Below are 23691 nucleotides of genomic sequence, written 5' to 3'. Positions count from 1 at the left end.
AACCCTAGTAAATCGACGATTCTAATTAAGTCATTTTCTATCGAAACTGTACACTAGGAGGAGTTGAAGCAATAAAATGTTTTCGCTGCATATCTTAACCCAAATGTAGGGACAAGGCTTTATTTAAAAATCCTGGCCAAGGAAAATTTAGTGAAATATCTAGTGTAGCGCTAGTCTCCGCTGGTGAAAGCCAACCAGGGCCAGTAATGTTCTTATATTCTGAAGGAAAACTATTCTTTTGAGACTTGATCAAGACTGGGGTTTTTATTTTTTGGATTGGTTTATAAATACCTGAGATATACAATATTGTTAAAACTATGCTTAATATAAACTTCTCAAACTACCTGTGCATAGTACCCTCCTCGGAGGTATAAGGTATACATTTATTTGCCTACGAACATGCTACCACTTTACACAGATAGCAAGTAAGTGGTAAGAATACCACACTAGCAATCGAATTGGCGTGAAAATTTTCAGTTTAAATAATTTACCATAGTACTTACAACAGGTACACACTACTATACATAATCGTTCATCAACACTACACAAAATGACACCCGTAGCTAGTTTCCATTATGCACGTACTTTCACCACTTTTAGCACATATACTGCACGCACATATCTACACACATTTCCACCCACTCCTACAAAAACTTCTCCCCCACACCCACACACCCACACACAAACCGCACGAACTTTCTTTTGGGTTAAAATTTGCATCTTGAGTTGTTTAGCGCATCTTTGAATGCAGTACATATGGAACATAGGCACGTTATCTACTTTAAGTGCGACACCACCTTGGTACGGTATGGCTGCTTTTGGGTAGTTTTCAAATTCGGTTGCACCCTTAGTAAGAGAGAAAAAAGAAACCGACAGAATGTCCGTTTTTCGATTAACGATATTTTCTTTTTTCCCAAACCGTTTTTCTTTTCTTTCGTTCGTTTTAGCATGATGAAAGTTTTCCACCGAGACTCACAGCTTCCATCCACCGCCATATGGTGGCGCTTTCGTTTGGTTTTAAGTTTTTTTTCTCGGTTTCCGTATGTCTACTTTGAAATTCGAAACCAAAAATAAGTTAACACACGGCCCAATGGTGGTTCCATGCCTTGGTAGAGCCAAGCAATAGTTGATTGAAAATGTAAACAAAACCAAAAACAAAACCGTGCTCAAATGTTGATTCTAGTTCGGGATGAAAACAAGACACAACCAACACACCAACAGACAAACACCCCCACTCTATGGCCAACCATCGAAGACTGCAGCCCAGCCAATTTTATTTTATTGCAATTATGAGAAGCGATGTAGGTTCTTGTCCAGCAGACGGTTTTAAGTATATTTGTTTTCCTTCTGTTTAAGTTAAATTCTGCCCAGCTTTCGATATGATTTTGCAGTGTGTGTGTTTCTAGCACATTTGGCTGATCCTAGTGAACTTTCCAGTGTTCGATGAAAAACAAAATTAAAAACTAATCCACTATTCTTTTCGCCATATTCGAACGAGCAGCCGGTACCGACGAGCGACCCGCCGAAGACAGCAGAAAAAATGGAGCGACCTCCGCTCGAACCAATGTCAGAATTATTCTGTTCGCAGCTCTGCTGGGACTTGCACTGAAATTCTAATCGTTCATCCCCGGAACCGGAGCGTGGTTTTGTTCAGTTTTCGAGTAGTTTGAGCGAATGTTCACGAGTTCGTGTTCGAGAAGGGAATCCAAATCCAACCATCCAATCAACCAAGCCAAGTGAAAAGGAACAGCAGAGGATGAGTTTTGCGTCAGAAAATTGATCTCACAATTTGTTCCGAGCGCAGCCAGCTTCAACAACATGTACCATTTCGAGAGCCAGTGACTCAAAGCCAGATCCCTTCTCCAGATGACCCGGATGCGATGAGAGGACGTAGCAGTAAAAAAAAAACAAAAATCGTGATACAAAGCACTTATGAATATTTTTTCATCTTGTGTGTGCGTTTCCCGGAACGCACATAACAAAAAATTGAATCGATTTTCTTAGTTTCAGTGTACACCTATGTTATGTATGTATTTCTATTTGTTTTAATCCAACCAAATAGGATTTCGAATTCGGTTTTCTATAGTATATATAACAGAGAAACAAAGCAACTTCAGTCCAAGTCATTACCGTAAGACCCTTAAGTTTGTTTGTTTTTAAGTAGAATTTACACACAAATACGATCGAGACAGGAGCGAAGGAAGAAAACAGTAAACGGTGCCTTTAAACAATTTGTAAATAATCATTAACTAAAGTAATTCTAAACGGAAGGAAAACGTAACCCGAACATTCTGAAAGAATGGCATGCAATGAAGACGAGGAAGAAACATTCTATTGATTGTTGATTGTTATTTATCATTTTCTTTCGAAAGTCTAGCATTCCCATCTGAGCGAATCCAGAGAAAACCGAAATTTACCATATCTTCTTGAACTTTCCTCCAAATCAAAGTGAACTAAAAGTGCATTCATAAGTGTATCATTTCAGAGTTAGGAGAATTTATTATCATTATATGAAAATTTTGTACATATTTATTGCGAATAGTCCTAGGATTAACCGGAAAGTATATGATGCAAACAAAATAAAAAAGTATAAGCAATTTACTGTTTGTAATTGTTTGTGTTTGACAGTTTGGTACAATATCCGAAATCCTTCTATGGCTGTATGTTTTTGCAATCTTTCATTGTAAATTTAGGGATATCGAGCAGTTGGAATTGGTCGACCAAGGCATAACATGTATTTTGTCCGTTACAGTTGTCTCCGGTATGGCCAATAATTTTCTGCATGACGATCTCCTTAAATAAAATATTTTGGTAGGTTGTTTATTACCAATATTGCCAGATATTATACTAACAAGTTTGTTGATCATCTCACTGCGTCCTAGCAAGAAGTACGGTCGACTTGTTTCGCGCTCCGTTGTTTTGGAAGTTTTCTCGGTATTCGCTTGATATAAATTATCAGTTTTTTTTCTCACTAAGTGACTCCTGGCATAGTTCCCGGTAAATTGATCGAAAAGTGAGTTTTTTTTAGTAGAAAGTGTCATTTTCGGAAAGAGTAATCCGTGCTATTGGTAATTCGCAAGCCAATTTGGGCATCATCGTTGCGTGGTCACGCATACGCGCTCACGCATACCCGCTTACGTATCATCATCATCGAGTCTGAGCACCCGTTTCTACATCTACATCGTTCATCAATCATCGTGCGCCTGTGTGCGCTGAGTACCGAGCCTCGATCAAGTGCACCACAACGAAGGTCATCCACGCAGCGCGTCTCTTCCAGCCATCTGTGTAAACGCCTACACATATAACGCTCGGTGGTAGTAGTATAGGATTATCAGATAAGTTTTTGTTTTTTTCTTGTTTCTTTTCCTCCCCCATTAGTTAAATTTTCATTTTGTATTTCTGTGTTTGTAGTGTTTTCTGTGTATTGTGTCTTTGCGTTCAGTGGGAGAGCGTTTTGCGCTCCCACTAGTTGAACAAAATGGATGTTTTGTCAGAAGACGACATGGATGACCATTCATCTCAGAAAAATGATGATGTCATCCCTGGTTCGTCGTCTCAGTCTGACAATGGGCAGGCTGAGAAAAGCTCCAGATTGCGGGCCTACCCGAATGACTCGACTGGCCCATGGGTTGTCTATTTTCAGCCCAAAAACAAACCCTTGAATGTTGTTCAGATATCTGATGATCTGACAAAGCGATTCTCTGCCGTGACCGAAATAACGAAGGTTAGGCACAACAAACTTCGTGTGACCGTCGCTAACCTGAAACAGGCCAATGAAATTGCTGTTTCCCAGTTTTTCACACTGGAATATAGGGTGTACATTCCAGCTTCTGATGTGGAGATCGAAGGCGTGGTCACTGAGGCGAGCCTGAACCCCGAGATACTGGAGAAGCAAGCGGTTGGCCGATTCAAGAACCCCTTGCTTCCTCCGGTAAAGATACTGGCCGTTCATAGAATGAAGTCAGTATCGCTCAGCGAGGGTAAAAAGAGTTTTACCCCCACAGACTCGTTTCGGGTGACCTTTTCTGGATCTGCCCTTCCTCAATACATCGAGCTGGGAAAACTTCGTCTTCCTGTGCGGTTGTTTGTACCTCGGGTCATGAACTGCCAGAATTGTAAGCGGTTGGGACATACGGCCTCCCACTGCGGCAACAAGGCACGCTGCTCCACATGCGGGGAGAAGCATGAGGATGGCGCCTGCGCAGCTACTGCACCAAAATGCGTGTACTGCAATGGAACTCCTCCTCATGCTCTCTCGTCGTGCCCGGCGTGCAAACAGCTCGGGGACAAAATGAAACGCTCCCTTAAGGAACGTTCCAGGCGGTCTTTTGCAGAAATGCTTAAGACAGCCAAGCCATCGACCAACGAAACAAATCCCTTCGCTCTTTTGTCAGATGACGAGTCTGGCTCTGACTTGGCTGAGGAGGGAGTTTCTTTCAGTTTTCCGGAAGGTTCTGCCCGGAAACGAAAACGCATCCGTTCGCGGAAAGTTGCAGATCAAGAACCCCAAATCAGCTTGCCCAAATCAAGGAGTGGTGGAAAAAAGGAGACTTCTACTCCTCCTGGATTCCGCAGAACTGACTATACCCAGGATTTTCCACCTCTTCCGGGGACATCCAAAACCCCTGATGCCCCAATTTTCAGAACACAAGCCCCTTCTTCATCTGGGTTGTTCTCATTTGATAACATTGTGGACAGTATCCTCAATTACCTCGATATTTCTGATCCTCTGAAAAGCATTGTTCTGGCAATGCTTCCTACTGTGAAAACCCTCTTGAAGCAGTTGACATTGAAGTGGCCCCTCCTTGCAGCAATCATCTCCTTCGATGGATAATTTTCCAAACGAGGTCGGGGATTTGATCACTGTTCTACAGTGGAATTGTCGAAGTCTTATTCCTAAGATTGAATCGTTTAAGTTTTTGGTTCACAATAATGATTGTGATGCATTTGCTCTGTGTGAAACTTGGCTCTCTTCAGATATCGATCTTCCTTTTCATGATTTTAACATTATTCGACTGGATCGTGAGGATTCGCGTGGAGGAGGAGTACTTTTGGGGATCAAAAAGTGCCATTCCTTCTATAGAGTGAATCTTCCACAATTTCCAGGTATTGAAGTTGTCGCATGTCAGGCTTTTGTTAAAGGCAAGAGCCTTTGTATTGCTTCTGTGTACATTCCTCCCCGAGTTTCGATTAGTCAAAAACAACTTTCAGATATCTGTTCAGTTCTTCCTACTCCACGGTTGATTATGGGAGATTTTAATTCCCACGGTACAGGCTGGGGGGAACTGTATGATGACAACCGTTCTACTTTGATATATGACCTCTGTGATAACTTCAATATGACAATTCTTAACAATGGAGAAGTAAAACGTCTGGCTGGTCCATCCTCAAATGGAAGTAGATTAGACCTCACACTTTGCTCTAATTCATTATCGTTGGATTGCACGTGGAATGTGATCCAGGATCCCCACGGTAGTGATCACTTGCCGATCGGCATTTCGATTGCCAGTGGGTTCAATTCGTCGGAATCCGTTAACGTCGCGTACGACCTCACCCGTAATATCGATTGGACAACGTTCAAGACCGCGACAGATGAAGCCGTGTCGTCGGTAGAAGAGCTTCCACCGTTGGAGGAATATAACTTCCTCTCCAATCTGATCTTGGACAGCGCGCTTCGAGCTCAAACTCGGCCGGTTCCAGGAACGTCTTTTCGTAGGAAACCTCCTACCCCTTGGTGGGACCAGCAATGCACTGAGGTTTATCGTAAAAAGTCCGACGCGTTTAAGCTTTTCCGGAAACGCGGAACACCCGAGTATTTCGAAGCGTACTCGACTCTTGAACGCGAACTCAAGAGCCTCATCAAAGCCAATAAACGTGGATACTGGCGGCAATTCGTGGACGGTTTATCGCGCGAAACGTCGATGAATACGCTTTGGAACACGGCGCGAAGGATGCGTAACCGGTCTTCAAACAACGAGAGCGAGGAGTACTCGGATCGGTGGATTCTCAAGTTCGCGCGAAAAGTATGTCCTGATTCCGTGCCGGCACAGATGATTCCTCGCGAAACGACGAATTCGGTAGACGAGATCAGCCAGCCTTTTTCAATGCTGGAGCTCTCACTCGCGCTCCTTTCGTGTCGCAATTCGGCTCCGGGGGCTGATAGGATCAAGTTCGACTTGTTGAAGAACCTCCCAGACGTCGCTAAGAGGCGCATGTTGAACTTGTTTTGTCAGTTCCTGGAGTTCAATATTGTTCCAGATGATTGGAGGCGAGTGAGAGTTATAGCCATTAAAAAGCCTGGAAAACCCGCGTCAGATCATAACTCGTATCGTCCCATCGCGATGTTATCGTGCATTCGAAAATTGTTGGAGAAAATGATCCTTTTTCGCCTTGACAAATGGGTTGAGACGAACCACCTACTCTCAGATACTCAATTTGGTTTCCGTAGGGGTAAGGGAACGAACGACTGTCTCGCGTTGCTTTCCACAGAAATCCAGATGGCTTTTGCTAAAAAAGAGCAAATGGCTTCTGTGTTCTTGGATATTAAGGGGGCTTTTGATTCAGTATCGGTTGAAGTCCTTTCAGACAAACTCCACGCTTGTGGCCTTTCTCCATTAATTAATAACTTTTTGTACAATTTGCTGTCAGAGAAACATATGAGCTTTTCTCATGGAAACTCTACAGCTTCTCGATTTAGTTACATGGGTCTCCACCAGGGCTCATGTTTAAGCCCCCTTCTGTACAATTTCTATGTCAGAGAAATTGACAATTGTCTAAGTGACAACTGCACGTTGAGACAACTTGCAGATGATGGCGTAGTGTCTATGACAGGGCCCAAAGGGGTCAACCTGCAAGGACCCTTACAGGATACCTTAGACAATTTGTCTACTTGGGCTATCCAGCTAGGTATCGAATTCTCCACGGAGAAAACTGAGTTGGTCGTTTTTTCTAGGAAGCATAGCCCAGCACAACCGAAGCTTCAACTTTTGGGTAAGCCGATCACTCATTCCATGTCTTTCAAATATCTTGGGGTCTGGTTCGATTCCAAATGCACCTGGAGATCCCACATTGAGTATCTGAGACGAAAATGCCAACAAAGGATCAATTTTCTCCGAACAATTACCGGAACGTGGTGGGGAGCTCATCCGCAAGATCTTCTAACGTTGTACCGGACAACGATTTTATCGGTTTTAGAGTACGGTAGTTTTTGCTTCCAGTCGGCGGCTAAAACTCACATCATCAAGCTGGAACGGATCCAGTATCGTTGTCTTCGTATCGCGTTAGGATGCATGCACTCGACTCATACGATGAGTCTCGAAGTGTTGGCGGGCATGTTGCCACTATCGAATCGGTTTTCGGAATTGTCTCACAGGCTCCTCACCCGTTGTGAAGTTATGAACCCACTGGTAATCGAAAACTTTGAGAAGCTTCTTGAGCTAAACCCTCAAACTCGTTTTATGTCATTGTACTACGTGTACATAACTCAGGATGTCAGCCCTTCACAGCATAATCCCCATCGTGTATGCTTCTCCGACTTCAGCAATTCAGTTAGTTTTGATTTATCTATGACGCGGGAGATTCGTGGAATCCCAGAACATCATCGTTCCATGATTGTTCCGTCAATTTACGCTGCAAAGTTTGGCCAAGTTGATTCCGCAAGATCGTTCTTCACAGATGGATCACTAATAGAGTCGTCCGCAGGTTTTGGTATTTTTAACGAATTTCATAGCGCCTCTCGAATGCTTCAAGCTCCTTGTTCCGTATATGTTGCTGAACTGGCGGCAATACACTATACGCTAGAAACGATCGCCTCACTTGCACCCGATCACTATTTTATTTTTACGGATAGTCTCAGTTCTGTCAAGGCTATTCGATCCATGAGGCCGGTTAAGCACTCCTCGTATTTTCTCATGAAAATACGAGAGCTTCTGAGTGCTTTATCTTTAAGATCTTTTGTCATCACCTTTGCATGGGTCCCATCTCATTGCTCGATTCCGGGCAATGAGAAGGCGGACTCACTTGCTAAGGTGGGCGCTATGCAAGGCGATATTTACGATCGACAAATCGCCTACAATGAATTTTTCTTCATTTATCGTCAACAGTCGCTCGCCAGCTGGCAAAATAAATGGAGTGAAGGGAGTTTGGGACGATGGCTATTCTCGATCATCCCTAAGGTGTCGAAGAGTCCTTGGTTCAAGGGGTTGGATGTGGGTCGAGACTTCATTCGTATGATGTCTCGCCTCATGTCCAATCACTATTCGTTAAACGCTCACTTGTTTCGTGTTGGGCTGGGAGACAGCAATCTCTGTGAATGTGAACAAGGTTACCAAGACGCCGATCACATCCTTTGGTCTTGTGCTGAGCATCGTGGAGTCAGATCTGAGCTGTGCGATTCCCTTTGGGCTCGAGGTAGACAACCTAATGTTCCAGTTCGGGATATTTTGGCTAGACGTGATCTGGAGTTTATGAAACTCATATATGTTTACTTTAAGAATACTAACCTTAGATTGTAAGTTTGATTAACCTTGTGTTTAGTTTGTGTATTGTGCGTGTAGTTTTTTTTATGTTTGTTTTCAAGATGAATAGAAATAAGTTCATGTTTTAGGATTAATTAAATATTTGTATAATAAATCATATTTCAAACCTCCTTCTCCCTTTCCCCATCCAAAAAATTGTAAATCTCCACTAACCTCGAGACGACCGCGAGTAATAGGTTCAATTCCTTTAACTCTAGATTTAAGACATTAATCATGTATAATGCAAAAGATAACTCGGCTCTGTAAAGTTTATTCGATTGAGCCTGTACAAATAAATTAATATAAAAAAAAAAAAAAAAAAAAAAAAAATCTTCTTAAATAAAATATTTTGGTAAGCTGTTTCATTACCAATATTGCCAGATATTATACTAACAAGTTTGTTGATGTAGGTTTCATCGCTCAAAGCATCCTCCAACTATTTAATGACTTCGACGGATGCAGCTGGAGAAAACGTGAATCATAACGACTGTCTCCATCGGTTCGGTTCGCTCGTAGACGGAATGCAGCTGCCATGTTCATATCGAAATCACTTTTCAATGCGGCTACTGTTTTCGCCAGCATTGATTCAATCGTATTGATGACATAGATTTTAGATTCAACGGCGCCGGTGGTGTAGTGGTAAGCGTGATTACCTCTCACCCCAGCAGGCCTGGGTTCAATCCCAGTCGGTGCTGACGGGATGTTCTGAGACATAACATCTCTGATCACGCCTTCCTTCGGAAGGGAAGTAAAGCCGTTGGTCCCCAGTTCATGAGTTGATGTGTCGATAGTTAGGTGTGGAAGCTGCCTGCCTGGCGTCAGTAGCACTGGTGCTCAGCACGGAAAACAAATCAAAAAATAAAAGCTTATAAGTGAAAATGTAACTGGGTTAATATATATTCGGTAAAATGCGACGTTTTCTTCAGTCGAGTATTAAGGTGATTCGCTGTGACATCCTTATTCTCGTGACCACTTCGAAACTTTAAGTGTACAAAGATCAGCTTCTACGACACGTGCAACATTCAAATTGTTACTCCATGTTTGCTGCACTGCAGCATACATGAAGTAGCTATTTGAAATGAAATGGGGCACTGATTTCCGAGATGTGTGTAATTTAAAATTCAAAGTTGAAGTGCATGTATAGCCTACGTGGCGGCCATTAGTGGACTCTACAAGGAATCACCTTAATGCAAGACACTGAAGAAGTCTGCACATTGTAGACGAAATACGCGTTTCTGTCAAGGATAAGCAAATAAGGTAGTGGAGCTTGAGCTTGAGCTTGAGCTTGATTGACCGCCCACGGTTGCTACTCTGTTATTGCCAGATCAGCTGTAATTACACAGAGAACCAATAGACGATGCTTGGGACTAGCAATCATCCTCAATGTGTAAAAACTGGTGATCTTAAATTAGGCAATACCAGCGCCGCCCGCGCCCGAACACTGGTCAAGTAAGGAATGGGAAGGATTGTGTTGACATGACACTCGCTTTGATGGAAGCCGAGAACACCTCTGCACTTCCACGAGGAATCACTGGGATGTTGGATAAGAGGGTTGGGTTTGCAGCAGGGTTCGTTTTGGTAAACGATAAGCTGAATTGATGTCCTAACGATCATATAACGCGAAGGAGCTTGGGACTAAACCCACGGTCTTCTGCTCAATAAGCAAAAACGTTTGCCACTAGGCAGACGAGCACCTTTTTAATCACCGAGTTGCTGTTATTACCATGTAGTCATATTAACAAATAAAACGATTGACGAATCTTGAATGTGGATGGGCCTGAGATTAGACTCATGGTGTTCTGCTCAGTAAGCAAAAACGGTTGCTCTAAGGCCACCGAGCCCCTCATATCATATAATACCGTTGCTCAATTTTTTGTATCCATTCAAACCCGGAACCAACGACAACAACGAGTTTCGCAAAATACACGATACACAAGCGATTTTACCATAAATCTCTTTGATATGTACACACAAAAAATAAAAATGGTTCCTTCAAAAATAATGCATTTTCAAATTAAAAGTCTCCCAACTTTGGTTGTTTCAACTACGACAATATTTAACATGAAAGCATTATTGTTATTTTAAAAGTTTGTCTTTCACTTTATACTTGTTACTTTAAAAAGGCATATTTTCAAAATGAAAATTGTTAAACTGTCAAAAATACCATTGACTAAATGTTGGGTTGTTTCGTTTTTTCGTGCACCACAGCCATCACAAGTGAAAAAAAAAACAAAAAAAAAAAAAAACCGGGAAAAAATCTACCAGTTTGATTTACTTAAATGACTTAAATGTAGTTTAAAATATTAAAATACATATGAATTCGCATGTTCAGTGGAGTGCAGTGCGAGCATATGGAAGTGCTGGAATCAGGTTTGGCGAAGAGTAGGAAGCTTATTTCGGAATGTGCAACTGGAGTTGAATAATAGGTAAGTTACTTTGGGGTTAGCTTTAAAAGGTGAATTATTTAAAGGTGGTCTTGTTGCAGATATTGACTCGTTTCTTGAAAGTACGAAGCACTTTGCCCGGTGGTTTCACCGGGAAAGCATTCCTCTAGCCGATCCGATGTATCCTCCGGAGCGAGAATTGCAAGAACTGACAAAGGAATGTTATTAGAAGTATCTGGCGCTCAGCTTGGCAAATATGAAACGGTACATCGAAGGAATATCGGAGTCTATAAAACCTGCGAAAAATATCGTAGTATATGAAACCTTCTCTTGGCCTGGAGTACTTCCCTAAAGATTACGAGTAATTGGGATATCAATAAATATATAATAATTAAATTATAATAAAAACATTAGGAATTAAAAAAACTGATACTAATATTTTATAGAATTTAAAATGAAAATTATGTGTTATAATATTAACATTACATATTTTTTAACTGAATTTTCATAATTTCAAACGCAAAATCACCCCTCTTATTTCATTCATACCAAACTTTCAAGCCCAAAAGCATGATTTTTATTTAAAAAATCCACTTTTAATTTCAACCCAGTCGAGCTTTTCTTTTGACAGTAGAACAATTTATTTTGAAAGTTTCAACTTTTAAAAACAGTGACCAGGCAACTTTTGATTAGAAAGTTGTCTGACTTTTGTTTTGAATGCTAATGACTTTCTACCAAAAATAACCAATGCAAACTTTTAATTCTACCAATGGTATTTTTAATTTTATTAGCGATAATTTTTTGTGTGTAAGGACCTGGGACCGCGTTTTTCTGCTCAGTAAGCAGGCCACTGTAACCGACGATCTTTCAAATCCGAAAACTAAAAACTACGAAAAAGTACTTAGTACTTCATTAAGTTCCACTTTCACGCGACGTTCAATGTTTCAATTTGCTCTTTACGTATTGTTCAGGCTATAAATAGGCTCTTTTCAAAAGTTACGCGAGAAATACGCACAATCGTCGCCTACCTCGCAAAACTGGTTCCAAACGACAACAAAGGCATAAGCAACGATGGATTGTTGAACTTTGCTGGCTGGTGTAGTGCTGCTGAAAAAAGATAAGTCTATTATTTTGGTTAGTGATCGTTTGGATTTGGGTCACCCCACGTTGTGTTTAGGTTAGTATAAATAAATAATACTATTTAGTCATATAAATCACCACACCTCATTATCTTCAGCGTTATCGGTTTTCGTTTCTGGATCTTTAGTTGCCTCTGTGATATATTTACTTGCGGCATACTATTTTGGGAGTGTATATGAGCGTGTACCATGTACGGTAGCTCATCTCTCATCGTGATGGTGGGACATAGTAGACAAATTAGAGAGAAAACAAGGAGGTATTAGTATTAGTTATATGTAAACAAACAAAACAAAAGAAGAGAAGAGGAAAGAAGAGCAGACAAATAAAAAAGGGATGAAGTAGATAACAAATAAAAGAAACGTAGGCAGATTATTAGAAAAGGCATTATCCGAGACTCGGCAATCAAATGTCACTCCCGCTGAGATCTCAGCGAAACCCCCTCCCCGCCGAGACCCACACAGCCGAGCTCGGTAGAAAAAACTTAGTGTGTAGATAGATTAGTAGGAAAATAAATAAAACTTCTTTATGACTCAAAGTGCAATGAATGAGCGTTAGTTTCGGGATCATTTCAGTGTTAGAGTTATGTTAGTTTTGATCCGTAATCAGCCCTGCTGACCCCTCCAACATTAGTTGCAGGCAGTGGTTGTTAGATAATGCGGCACTGTAACTACTACTATTTTAGAGGTATGATTCGTCAAGTTTATACAACTCAATGTTTCAATTGAGCCAAACTATCTATCTTACAAGTACAAAAGCAAACCGAAACTTACAATTATATGCAAATGCAAAATGAAACTTGACAAATCATCGTCAATCCCCTTATTACAGGGCAGGGCCTGACGATTTGAATCTAATTTAATTTTGATCAGTGAACGGGCACCATATGGTACATTTTCTCAACATGAACCTATCATTTCCAGCCTATCTGAACTATTTAATAAATGGAAGCCATAACATGGGTTACGCTCCCCCTAAGCGGGCCCTCCGCATCCTGTCTCTGTCTTATCTCAAATACAAAATGCCAATGGTATGAATGTATCTATATATATTGGTCAGGCTTCAGAATCGTCCAGTGGGCAGTGCGCTCTACACTCCAAGTTACCTTTTTTCAAATTTACCGCAAATTTGATATTTTACCCATTGAGTGATGATTAGTCACAATGAAACATTGTGACAGAAGTTGAGGTTACTAGTGTATTAAATAATCTAGGTCCTATTTAGGATTATATCTGAAAAATCCAAATCTGGCCAACGCCCACCCTAAACCTAAACCTGTTCTAATCCACCTGAAATGACTAACGTATGGAAGACTTTGACTACCCAGCCATGCAATAGTCTCATTCCGTGCCTTATGGCAACTTGATGATTCTATTGCGCTCATCTTCTTGCACCACCCAGGGGAGACTTGGTCCTGTACCCAATGCTCAACTTATCTCCTTTCCACTCAGCTACTCGCAATTTCTTGTGATATAGTGGGCGGAATATTATTATATGAGACAATTCAATGCAGACGTCTTTCCAAATTTGGCAGATCGACAGGTAATCGGTGAGTTACCACGATAGTTGCTATTCAACAACTCGACAACGTCCCATCGTCAACGCCTGCTACGAGAATTTCCCATTGCAGACGCCAACGAAATGACGTCATCGAGCTATCGATCAACTACCCTGGTTATCGCCTGGTACCTTATAGCACGATGCTAGGAGGCGAACCGGAAGAATCGATGAGCTACCTCCCCCGATAAGCAAATAAGGTAGTGGAATTAAACGGAAATTACTAATCCTTCTCTCACTCTTTACATCACACTTTGCTTACACACGCCGCTTAGACTAGTGAGAAATTTAGTTTTATTCAGTTGTATGGAAAATTACCACAAAACCCTCAACTCTGAGTGAGATGCGTTTATATAAATTTATCCTACAAATGAGTAAAATTAACTCTCTCACTGGTTTAGTCTTACTGACCGTGAGCAGTGACAAATTACGCTTGATTCCCATAAAACATTTATAGCGGAACTGTTAAAGCGCGATTTGGATCTACACGGCCAATGAGAGTAGCTCAGTGGCAGAGTCGAACTCAACTCAAAATGGCATAAAATTGAGTTACTACACGGTAACCGCAAAATACCCAATAATGACTATAAAAGACTCGATATTGACTGGGACTACTTATTAAATGAGTAACAATAATTTCCATTTATGAGTATTTGTTACTCAAAAATTAATACTTACTACTTATTTTTGTAGTTGTAATTACTCATAAATGAGTAAAATCATTATTTGGGGATTTTGCGGTTCCCGTGTACGTGAAATTTTCCTCGCTTTTTTCAGAAATAATTGTTTGAACATGAAGGACATTGAGATATCTTTCATTCAGTGCATTGGTTTACTCCTAGACTGAGTAAAATCTTCGTTGATTTCCATCGAGCAGTTTTCCTGGAAAAGCGACTGATTCAATGAGTGCAATTTGCAATTTTGAGTCGAGTTCGACTCATTCACTGACTCACCAAAGATTAAGGAAATTTTGTTCACTCTTCCAATCAAAAATTAAAGTTTTCTTCGATTCTCTCATATTAAAATAGATATTTGCAGCAAATCGAGGAAAATTTAAGTCAGTTTATGAGTCACCGTAGACTTACCAAATTTGAGTGAATGAAACTGGAACTCGAATTTGAGAGAGATTAAACGGCCGTATATTAGTGTTATACTGATGCAAGTGCAAGTGTTCTGATAATCCTACTAAAATTAGAATGCATTTAGTAAAAATCTGACTTGGCACAAACCATTTAAAATTTCCACAATGTTGTTTTGCATTCTCAGTAAATTTTCTCAGCTACAGCTTTGTTCAAGACCACTTTTCGATCAAATATAACGAACAAAAGTTATTAATGATTCAAGTCATTTATGTCTTATGATTATACTAAACTAACTGTTCAGCAGGCAACATTGGTGTTTCTGGCCCGTTGAATAGATCACAAAAATCTTGGTTACTACGGATTTTTTTTTAAACACGGTGAAAAGACGTATTTTTTTCAAATTGTTACTGGACTTTCAAATTGTGATTGAACATATGTTTATTGATTTATTGCTTTAATTTTGGTCTTTATTGCAGGAGCCTGTATGAGCCTATGAATTTATTTAAGTAAAACACTTTATTTTCAACTTTTTACCTAGCGGAAGAATTTTAGTAAAATTAGTGGCAGATTAATGACCTTTATTACGATTAAAAGATGAGCAAAAACATATGTTAATTTAATTTCAAGAATTAAGATTTTTCAAGAAAAAGGCATTTTCCTTAAATTGTTCTAACTTTTTTTAAACTCAACCAAATATGGCCAATACTGAGCCAATAATTGATAAATGTATGCTGCCAAAAATTCAGAGACGTATGTTTTTAACTTGTGCTTTTAGAGCCGTTTTTTGGTAAGAGTGATTACCTCTCACCCCATCAGGCCTGGGTTCAATCCCAGTCGGCGTCACCTGGATGTTCTGAGGCATTACTACTCTGGTCACGGTCCCTGTTTCATGAGTTGATGGGTCGTTAGGTAGGGTCCAGGTGTGGGAGCGTTGGAAGCATTGGAGCTCAGCACGGAAACAAGATCGACGGAAAACAATTCAAGGAAAACAAGAGCCGTTTTTCTAATATTTAAGTACTGCTGTACGATCAATTTTGAGATACACAGTATGCCACACTGCAGAATACAGTGAACTGCAATTGCAATGTTGCCCACAAATCAGCTGCTTGATCATGCCATAAGATTATCAATCTCTTAAATAATTAGTAACAATTTAAATTGACGTTTGGCTGTAAAACGATATGTAGTTGGACTATGAAAAAAGGCTAGCAGATAGTGAAGAAAAAGTTTGATTTTTCCATTTTATTTCAAATGGTTTGTGTCAAGTCGGTTTCTTACCAAATGAGTTTAAATTTTGAAAGGTTAATCAGAACCCGATTTGAACCTGTTTGAGCAGTGTTGAGCGAAAATTTAATATTTTGCATCAGTCTAATGAGCATATTCATAGCCTGAGTAAAACTTTTCTGGATGTCTTCATATAAGAACAGATTTTTGAGGAAACTATAATGAAAAAAAAAATGCTAACTGTGCCCCATTTTTTACGAGATTTTGAGTGAAATGCTACTCAAGTTTGAGTTAGTCTGATCGACCGAGTATTAAGGTCTGCGTGAGACAAAAAGATACAGCAATACACTTTTACTCAGTCACTGAGCTAGATTGAAAGACCGTTTGGTTTTTAGAAAGTTCTCATACCACTGAGTAAAACTGACTCCCTCACTGATTTAGTCTCATCGGCCGTGATAGGATTATACAAAATGTTGCGTGAAATATTTAATACAAAATAACCTATAATTTTATCGAGAATTTTATAGCACTCCGATGTGGTCCTTTGCTGTATCATTCCGATGCAACAATTTTGACATACGCAACAGTTGTTGCGCTACAGTCAAACGAAATTGAACCAACCAACAAACTCCTCCAGTGGGACAGGAAGCTCACTGTTTGAAACAATGATGACACCCAGCCAAAAGCTAAAAAGACAGATATAATGCAGTTTGCTTAGTTGCATTTAAGAAGTTGATAATTACATAATTAGAAATAACTAATCATACACCTCACGGAATTCATATTTGATATAAAGGATGAGACGTTAACAAACATGACATGTACAATTAAGTGCTAAAAGACTGAAAAGTTTGTTGTTTGACGAATAATACATTTGATTGGGGTGAATTCTGCATCTCTTATGATTCAATTTTATGTCAAAATTGACGATCGCATATAAATATATATAAGTCTCCGTTCCGCCATAGGAAGTACTGCTGCAACGGCACTAAGTATTGATATCCCGGACCTAAGAAATGACTGGTTTGACGGCGAATGCAAACTGTTAGTAGAGGAGAAGAATTTAGTACGGGCGAGAATGCTGCAACATCGCACGAGATTTAATGTGGAGCAATACAGACAAGCGCGGAAACGGACAAAACTCGGTCTTCGGAACGAAGAAGCGTCAGCAGGAAGACGGAGATCGTGAGGCGATGGAAAATCTGTACCGCGTAAATGACACGAAAGTTCTACGAGAAGCTAAATAGTTCGCGCAAAGGCTACGTGCCGCAAGCCGATATGTGCAAGGACTTGGACGGTTACCTTCTCACGAACGAGTGTGAGGTGATTGAGAGGTGGAAGCAGTACTATGACGAGCACCTCAACGGTGATGCAGCAGAAAACTGATCTTCAAGAAGTTGAGGAAGAGATCGGTCGGCTGAAGAACAACAAAGCAACTGGTGTAGATCAACTACCAAGTGAGCTATTAAAATACGGTGGTGAAGCACTGGCTAGAGCACTGCACTGGGCAATTGCCAAGATTTGGGAGGAGGAGATATTACCGGAGGAGTGGTTGGAAGGCGTCGTATGTCCAATCTACAAAAAGGGCGACAAGTTGGATTGCTGCAACTACCGCGCGATCAAACTGCTGAGTGCCACATACAAGGTACTCTCCCAAATTCTATGCCGCTGCCTATTACCATTTGCCAGAAAGTTCGTGGGGAAATACTAGGCGGGATTCATGGGTGCCAGCGCTAATATGGACCAAATTTTCGCGATTCGGCAGGTTCTTCAGAAATGCCGCGAAAGCAACGTGCCCACACATCATTTGTTCATCGATTTCAAATCCGCATAAGACACAATCGATCGAGATCAGCTATGTCAGATTATGCACGAGTACGAATTTCCGGATAAACAAATGCGATTGGTCAAGGCGACGATGGATCGAGTGATGTGCGTTGTTCGAGTATCGGGGACCCTCTCGAGTCCCTTTGAATCTCGAAGGGGGTTACGTCAAGGTGATGTACTTTCGTGTCTGCTATTCAACATCGCGTTAGAAGGTGTGATCAGAAGAGCAGGGATAGGCACGAGTGGCACGATCTTCAGGAAGTCCATCCAGTTTCTTGACTTCGCCGATAACATCGACATCATGGCACGAAACTTTGAGACGATGGCGGAAACGTACATCAGACTGAAGACTGAAGCTAGGCGGATTGGACTTGCCATCAGGGGATCAAAGACAAAATACATTAAAGGAAGAGGTTCTAGGGAAGACAATATTAGCCTCCCACCCCGAGTTCAGATTGACGGTGACGAAATCGAGGTGGTCGATGAGTTCGTGTATTTGGGCTCACTGGTGACGGCCGAAAATGATACCAACAGAAAAATTCAAAGACACTTTATGGTAGGGAATCGTGCCTACTTTGGACTCCGGAGAACGCTCCGGTCGAATAAAATTCGCCACCGCACTGTCTACAAGACGCTGATTAGACCGGTGGTCCTCTACGGCCACGAGACCTGGACTATGCTCGTAGAGGACCAAAGCGTCCTTCGTGTTTTCGAACGGAAGGTGTTGCGTACCATCTACGGTGGGGTGCAGGTGGTTGACGGAACGTGGAGGAGGCGAATGAACCTCAAACATGGAATGCAGAAAAGTGAAATGGAACATTGTGCAACGGAACGCAGAAGCAAAAAAAAAACAGCAAATAAGAACCACGCTTTTATGGTGTTCATATGGTTATAGGGTAATGAATTTTGGTTAGACCAGTCCGTACCAGTAATAATTTAATCCATATGTTCCAAGAAACTTGTTCTGAAAGCTCATAACTATAAAGAAAATGAGCTTTTTTAATGATAAACATATTTTATTTGAATTTTTCATATAATGTCGGTTTTTCACTTTAGCTCATTTTCTCATCAACATAAACCATGGCCCTTTTAGTAATGGAACAAACTCTTTTGCTCATTACAGCGCTCTTAGTCGACGTTTTCGGAATGCCTATTTGTTGACATTGACAATAAAAAAACACTGTATTTTTTCAGTTCATAAAACGTTCCTGATTTGGAGACAGTCACCATGCAAGAGGAGCGTAGAAAAAAAAAAACATCGTGCACAGTCAATTGGAAAATCCATCGTGATCCACCGTATGGCGCGTGCTAAAAACGTACAGGGAAACCTTGACGACGAATCGGATGCCTCAAAATTAACGCCGGAGTAGTGTAAGGTACAAACCTTAACTTTTTCAATTTCAATTAGACATGCAAATTACGTTCCCACAAAACCGACCAAGTCATGACCAGACAAAACTATCCCACGACAATAAATTTCAAAAGACATTAACGTTAAGACCCGATCGACCCAAATTCACAAAATGCATGTTTGCAATCCGAGACGTACCCAACAATCCATTCCCACTGTAAAACAACATTTTCCAGAACCAATTTCCTAACACCAAAGACAACCATCATCATTTCACACTTGAGATTTCGAAAGGTTAATTTATTGCCTCAGAACGAACAAGTGACTATGACCATCCTAACTGCATACCTATCATATTCCCACCACACATGAAGAAACCAGAACGGTTGACAAAGAACGAAAACGTAAACGCTGACATCCACTCGAAGCACGCGACCGACGACAAACATTCCCACGGAATAGAAAACTCACCCACGCGACAATACAATTCTCCCTTTCGCGCGCATGAGCTTAAGCCCTCCGAGCGCACGAAAGAAAGATGCAAAATAACAACCAATTAGGATCGAGACCGATTACTCTCTCCGATACATATCCCTCTCCATTCTTTAGAATGGTGAAGTACTAGATTATTTGAACAACACATTGTAAACATAAAAACCGTTTGGAATAAAGAAATTTAGACAGTATAGACACAGTCTAGACACAGTCTAGAGCCAGTCTAGAGAGAGTCTTGACAAAAGTCAAAACTGAGTGTATGATATCAATGGATGATGACAAACCCCTAAAAAGGAGAACTCAGTAAAAAAAAGAAGTGAAGTTTAATGTGGCCAAATGGTGCCACAAATAGTGAAGTTTGATGTGGCCAAATGGTGCCACAAATGGTGATAAGAAAATGTCCAAATAGAAAGATGTCCAAATGGCGACCGTGATGATAGAGCCTGAAAGTAATCTAAGTGATTAAATTGGATTAAGAGACATGAAGTGAATGCAAAAAGCGCTACCAGTGATATATAAAAACTTTTAATTTCGACGATATGTGCGTCTGAAGTAATTGAAAATGTGACAATAAGCACCATCGCAGCTCTTGAAAAACTGTGAGAAGAAAATTGACCAAAGTGACGGTTCGAGAAACTGGAATGTTGAGTGTTGTTGAGTGAAATATATCAAAAGTGACATTGAAAATGGGTTTCTTTTCAAAAGAGCCAATTGCGCACCAAAAAGGTGACCAGCAAGTGAACGTGGCCACATCTTTGGAAACTCATACCGATTTCCATGAGAGTCACACGATTAAACTGTGGGTGCTAATCGCTGTTGCGATATGTGTATTGCTTGTGCTAATTGGCAGATTAATTAAGAAGAATATCAAAGGACAAGTTGTTCGTGCGGCACGTTCGGCAGCAACAATCGCCACGCTTGAAACAGCGTAATAATCGAAAAAAAAAAATCTATAAGACATAAGAAAGTGGTTGAAGTACGCCACGTAAGAGCGTCAAAAGTGATTGCGGTTCATAAACAATTTAGGCTTCTACCTCGCCTTAAGAGGTAAACAGTGATAAAATACAAATTAAGAATCGAAATTCAGTGGAATCCAGCAAGAAAACCAAGATCATCAGTGACAAGAAGACAAGACCAGAGGCCGCCCAGAGGAATGAAAAATCATCATCAACAGGTATTCTTTAAGGATATTTAAATTTTGTTTTGTTGGTCCAATCAATTTTATTAAAATAAGGAAAAAATAAAAATGGAAGATCCAATTTCGCAAGAACTGTGGAAACTAATTGATGAGTTTCTAGAAACCGCAGTTGTTCTTAAAGAAGGCAAAGAAGAAAATTAAAGTTTTATACATTTAAGGATACAACAAAGCATTCATAGTTCAAAAAAAAAAAATTTGTGTAGATAAATATATTGAATATCTAATCAAAAATTTAACATACATAATGAATGACAAGGAATGGACAGAATTTTTGAATCTATTGAAAGATGTAGAGAATGGAAAGGAAACGGAACCCTTTGCACCAATTGGTACTAAAAAATTAGTAAACCCGAAAACATGGGAAGATTTGATAGCAAGAATTAATGATCTTCCTGGAGACGATCCCATTACATGGCTCCCATTAAGTAAATTATCACTTAATGAGAAACAATAGCTAATTAACATGAAATGCAATCTTATGTACAATTGCATAAACTATATCAATATTTTAAGAAAGCAGTAAACACAAAATTAAGTGTAGAATTACTGCGACAGAAGGAAAAATTAAATAATGCTTTAATAGCTGATATTGAAAATTATTTACAAGAAGAACATAACAATATAAAAGACGAAGATTTCAATACAATTGTGAAAAATACTAGATTATGGAATCTCGAAATTCAGAAGATAATAAGTCACAAATTAGAAATTATTCAATTGCATACGACTAGACACAAAACTAGTCCTACGCATTCAATAACAGGCATCGCAAAAACTACGATTTCGTACGAACACGCTCTTAAAACATTAAGAACAAAGATCACAAAAACCACCAAAATGGCAAATCAGAATCAAAACCCTTTCGACATAAAACAAGCAACGTCTATCATACCCATGTACGACGGCTCAGCTGATGATTTAGAAGCATTCATTGATGCTTTAACATTATTAACGGAATTGACGGCAGCAAATCAGGTTGCAACCGCTGTAAAATTTGTTAAAACGAGATTAACAAAAAAGGCAAGATTAGGGCTTGGAAATAATTTAAATACACTCCAAGATATCGCTAACGATCTAAAAGCTCGCTGCAAAAGTCAGGAGAAACCGGAATCCCTGATTGCTAAACTGAAACAAATTAAAAGAAAAGGGACAACAGTTGAATTTTGTGAGGAGGTAGAAAATCTCACACTTAAATTAAAAAGTCTCTACATGGAACAACAAGTTCCCGAAAACGTTGCAAATTCTATGGCAACACGTGTTGGGTTAGAATCCCTTATAAACGGAATCCCATCTAATGAGACCAAAATCATATTGAAAGCAGGAAACTTCACGAACATTAAAGAAGCTATCCTCAAAGTTAATGAAAATGTCGACAGTAATAATGCCCAAGTGCTGATGACGAATACCGTCAGACAGCATCCAAATCATTATTTCAATAATAATTACCCAAACAGAAACAACCATACGTACAGACAACAAAACAGACCTCCCCAAAGGAACAATTTCCAACAAGGAAGAAATCATAATTTCAGAGGAAATGGAGATCAACGCTACTCCAATAACAATATACAACGAAATTACCAAAACAACAATGGCACACATTTCCAGCGCCAACGTTTCAATACAAACAGGCAGCAAAACGGATTTCCCGCACACGCAGCAAATCGAAACAACGAACAATTTAGAAGAGTTTATACGGGGGCAGCGGCACAGTTACCTCCTGCGCCTCAAATTAACTCGTACACAGGCACACAGCCTGAGTACCAAAGACAAAACGTGATGAGTCAAGCAAACCTGACCTGCTCACCAAATGCAAGCGTAAACCAGCTGGCACTAGGGAGCATGCAACAAATGCAGCAATATCCCCAGTACAATTTTTTAGGGGAATGCCCACACCCGTCTCAACTTATGCAATGAACTTGGTTGCAACAAACTATATTAGATTACATGTTCATATGGCCAACACCAAATGTTCATTCATAATTGATTCAGGTTCGGATATATCAGTATTCAAACGGGATAAGATATCAAGTTCACAGCTATTTAACCACATGAAAAGATTCCAAATAACAGGTATAACAGAGGGTGTAACCGAAACTCTCGCCGAAACTGAGACCATTTTACAATTCGATAATGGCCTCAAACTTAAACACAATTTCCAAATCGTAAATAGCAATTTTCCGATTCCAACCGATGGCATATTAGGCCGGGACTTCTTTTGTAAATATAGATGCGTAATTGACTACGATCAGTGGCTATTGAAATTTATTTTTGAAAACCATTCGATCGAAGTTCCCATAGAGGATAATGTAAATAATGGATTTATTTTACCTAGTAGATGCGAAATGATAAGAAATGTATCTAAGTTAAACATATCAGAAGACATGGTTGTTTTCTCCCAAGAAATCAAACCAGGAATATTTTGTGGAAACACAATTATTTCTCCAAACAATCCTTGTATAAAATTTATTAATACTACAAACAAGCCTGTACATATACATAACTTTAAACCAGTTATGGAACCATTACGAATCTATCACGTAGTTAAAACAAATATCAGTAAATCAAATGATAAGAAACGAATTAATGAAATAATTAATGAAATTGATGTAAGAAATATACCAGATTATGCAAAAAATGATTTTTATAAATTAATAGACAAGTACGCAGATGTATTTTGTCTACCAAACGAAGCTCTGTCACAAAACAACTTCTATTCTCAAAACATAAACTTAAGTGACAACAATCCTGTCTACATCCCAAATTACAAAACAATTTACGCACAAAGCGACGAAATTAAAACACAAGTAGAAAAGATGCTCAAAGAAAAAATTATTGAACCCTCAGTATCACCCTATAATAATCCGATTCTCCTAGTTCCGAAAAAGTCGGAGGATAATATTAAGAAATGGCGTTTAGT

At 39.9% G+C, this 23691-nt stretch overlaps 1 protein-coding gene across 6 annotated transcripts in view; it reads left to right on the top strand.

Annotated features, from left to right (window-relative positions):
• The window catches only part of Mmp1 (Matrix metalloproteinase 1), a 129056-nt gene extending 126490 nt beyond the window's left edge, over nt 1-2566 (top strand). For 5 of the 6 annotated variants that reach the window (XM_065233513.1, XM_065233512.1, XM_065233515.1 and 2 more), the window contains one exon: nt 1502-2566. In XM_065233513.1, coding sequence (XP_065089585.1) covers nt 1502-1617 — 116 coding nt within the window. In that variant the 3' untranslated portion in view covers nt 1618-2566. Of the gene's footprint in view, nt 1-947; nt 1195-1501 lie in introns of those variants that run through there. The other variant, XM_065233516.1, reaches the window with a different exon arrangement.
• The last annotated feature ends 21125 nt before the right edge of the window (nt 2567-23691 follow it).

Source organism: Ochlerotatus camptorhynchus, unplaced genomic scaffold, assembly GCF_037179485.1.
Source record: "Ochlerotatus camptorhynchus isolate MF236.1 unplaced genomic scaffold, CSIRO-AGI_Acam_v1.1 ptg000403l, whole genome shotgun sequence".
NCBI lineage: Eukaryota > Metazoa > Arthropoda > Insecta > Diptera > Culicidae > Ochlerotatus > Ochlerotatus camptorhynchus.
This window is presented reverse-complemented; position numbering and strand designations above follow the sequence as displayed.